We start from the raw sequence: 3178 nt of genomic DNA, 5'->3' as shown, positions 1-3178 counted from the left end.
TGAAATCCTCAAAATGTGTAGGAAATTAGCACAAGCACCATCCACTGTTACTAATTTCTACCTCCCTATACTAAGTGTTTGGGACCTATATGATTTCTGGGTATGTGCCATAGAAGCAACGAGGAAGCAAGCTATGGCTGAGGTTAATATCCTCATCCATGGCTTCAGGCAATAAAGAATCCACCTTACCTCCTCCAGAGATAAAAATAGCCCAAAGAAAGTGTTAATAACCTTTACTCCACAGACATTTCAGGAGAGTTGGGTATACCTTAACTTCTTGAGGTAAATGATTAGGAAATAAGTAAGAGTGAAGTAAGATAATTAAGCTCATCCCCTAACTAGTTTTCCAATTGATTTGAGCTTTAATAACCAGTGAGTCATGTTGTTGCAGTGAAGGAAGAATCTACATACATAAAAAAAACCCATCTGAAATGGTTTTAGATAACATAAGATCACATTGCTGCAAAATATACATCAGACCTAAGAGGGCAACCAGTAAAGCGAAAATTCTGGTCGCTGGTTGTTACATCAACCACTAAGATAAAACTTACAAACAAAAGCCAGTGAGTAATCCCCAAACTATGAACTATGTATTACCTCCTTCGACCTTTCCACCATCGTTTACAGCATTAAGTATAGGTAGATTGTCCAGGAATTCATCAAGTCCCTCAAAGAAGCCACTCCCTGAAGCAACATCTTCATCTCCACTCCCTGCATCTGTTCCTTCCCCAGTTGTGGGTTCAGAATCCTTAGCCTCATTCCCCAATTCCCCATTCAAATCAAGCTTCTCCAATTCTCGGGCTGATCTACTTTCTGCTTTCTTATCATGGGGTCCTCTGCCCCTCTGTTTCTGAGTTCTCTTTGCAACTGTCTTCTTCCTCATTTGAGGCTTTGCAATTGTAACTCTGGAGGCCTCCGTCCTTATCTCACCATCCTTCTTAGCTTCACCAGGACAGTTCTCGTCAGGTTTCTTATTTGAAAAAGATCTTCTCTGAACATCAGTAGTCAAATTCCCTTTTTCAATAATGTTACAATCATCATCACCATCATTATCTAAATTAATCTGGGCTGCTGCTGCTGCGGCTGCTGCTGTACCAGAACGATTACCTTCCCCTTGAGATTCAGATGGAAACATAGGAGAGAAGGGCATCCATTCAGGAATCCCTGCATTTTTCTCTGTAGAAGGAGGGGGTGGAAACATAGGAGGTGAAGACATCGAATTAGGAAAGCTCGGAAATTTAGGTTTACCACTACCCGAATTAGACACTGAGAAGGCCAAAGGGAATAAACCCCAACAACAGTAGAACTCCTCTTTTCCAGGTAAGGACGGAGGAAGGGAACTAACTATAACAGCCTGAAAAGCCCTCTTACATTTCTCACACCTGAGACAGCATTCCTCGTAAACCCTAGGGTACTCATAGAGATTATAGCAGTATGGACAGGTCGTCCAGAACGTAGACATCAACGACGGGATCCTGCTGCTACCGGAGTTAAAATTTTGCTCCTTCGTCGCTTTCCTCTTCTTGTCCCGAGGATTTATCTTCACTGGTTGTTGCTGTAGGGGTTGGCTTGAAACGAGCTTGGAGAAGAGATTGAGCTCGTTATCGTAGAGGGTTTTTTTGGATGGATTAGATAACACAGCCCAAGCATCAACAACAAGCTTAAAGGCGTTATCGGCGAAGACAGCCTTGTTCTTGTCCGGATGCAAGAGCAAAGCGAGTCTCCTGTACTTTTTCTTGATGAGTTCCAGATCATTAGACTGGTTATTAAGTTGCAGTATTGCGTACCAGTCCAAGTGGTTGTTGATCCGCTTCTCGGCTGCAAGAAGGACTTCGACGATGGCGAGGATCTGATCTACTCCATCAAGAAAAGGGTCGTTTTCTTGCGCTCGAGCTGCAAAACTATAGCTTCCGACGAGATCTCGAACCGTGAGAAGCTTCTCTGCTATTCCTAGACATCTTTGAGCTTCAAGTCTTCCTCTAATCTCATCCTCCATTATCTCTCTGGTTCTACCACTCCACTTTTCTTCCTCTCCGCCTCTCTCTCTCTCTCTCTCTCTCTCTCTCTCTCTACTGAGCGAAGCCAGCAAGAGAGCGATATGAGTCAGGGACTGTGGGTGGCGCTCTAAAAGGAGAAGATGAAACTAGAAAAGGAGAGTATGTGTAATTCCAAATATAGGTCAATTTTCTATAAAAATTTACACACATATCTCTTCCAAAGTATGAATGGAATGTGGGTGTATTTTTGTCTTTTCATATTCCGATATTGGGAACCCACCTAAACTTATATATTCGTTTTCTCTTTCCGTAAACACTGAGAATCTTTGAGGTTCAAAACTTTAGCAACCAGGGCATGGCTTCCCTTCTGTTAACTATAATCGCTTTCAAAGATTAAAGAAGAACGTAGCTTTCCTTTCCTAGCTTTTTGAGATACACGTGTCGATTATCTACCTCCACGTGTGGGCCATGCACATCCTAGATTTCTTCTCATTTGTTCACCTTTCTTTCCTTAATGGGGCAGATGGCAACCAATGTCTTTGTGCAACGTGGCGGAAAGTGATCAGGTGAAGAGTTTTATAATGTAGGAAAATGATGAAGTGGCAAACAATAGTCAGAAATTTCATAGTTGATAGATGATGACATGGCAAAAAAAAAAAAAAAAAAACACAGATCTGGCGGCTGCTTGCCACAACTGGTAACTGCCATTGTAAAAGAAACTTATAAAAAAGGGGCCAGTAGGGCCAGAATAGTCTGATATGTCCAACAAATGAGCGAATGGGTCCCACTTTAGAACGGAGTGCTGGGTGATATGTCAACTGTGGGAATCTAATGTTTTTTTATACAAATAAGTATAATGTTGCTAAGGGATGAGTTTAACCCAAAAAATAAAAAACAAATTGCTCGGGGATGAGAGTAATAACTGATATTTTGTGGAAAGGTGAATCTTAAGATCATATTTTAATATTTTAAGTTTCAGTTCAAATGAATCAATCAAGTGTCAAATTGTAGTTTTGAAAATCCCATAGGTAATAGAAAATATATACATATATATATATATATATATATAAATAGTCAAAAATAGATTCTAATTTACCAAATTACAATCTAAGCTTTGGTGTAACTAAATTATCTAAAATGAAAAAAAAAAAAAAAAAAAAATAAGTAAAAAACTACCCAAC

At 40.1% G+C, this 3178-nt stretch overlaps 1 protein-coding gene across 1 annotated transcript; it reads right to left on the bottom strand.

Annotated features, from left to right (window-relative positions):
• Nucleotides 1-408: 408 nt before the first annotated feature.
• On the bottom strand, nt 409-2248 carry LOC122083122. The gene has a single exon (XM_042650818.1). The coding sequence runs from the start codon at nt 1994-1996 to the stop codon at nt 587-589; it is 1410 nt and encodes a 469-aa protein (XP_042506752.1). The 5' UTR covers nt 1997-2248; the 3' UTR covers nt 409-586.
• Between the last annotated feature and the right edge of the window lie 930 nt (nt 2249-3178).

This window comes from Macadamia integrifolia, chromosome 7, assembly GCF_013358625.1.
Source record: "Macadamia integrifolia cultivar HAES 741 chromosome 7, SCU_Mint_v3, whole genome shotgun sequence".
Classification (NCBI taxonomy): Eukaryota; Viridiplantae; Streptophyta; class Magnoliopsida; order Proteales; family Proteaceae; genus Macadamia; species Macadamia integrifolia.
This window is presented reverse-complemented; position numbering and strand designations above follow the sequence as displayed.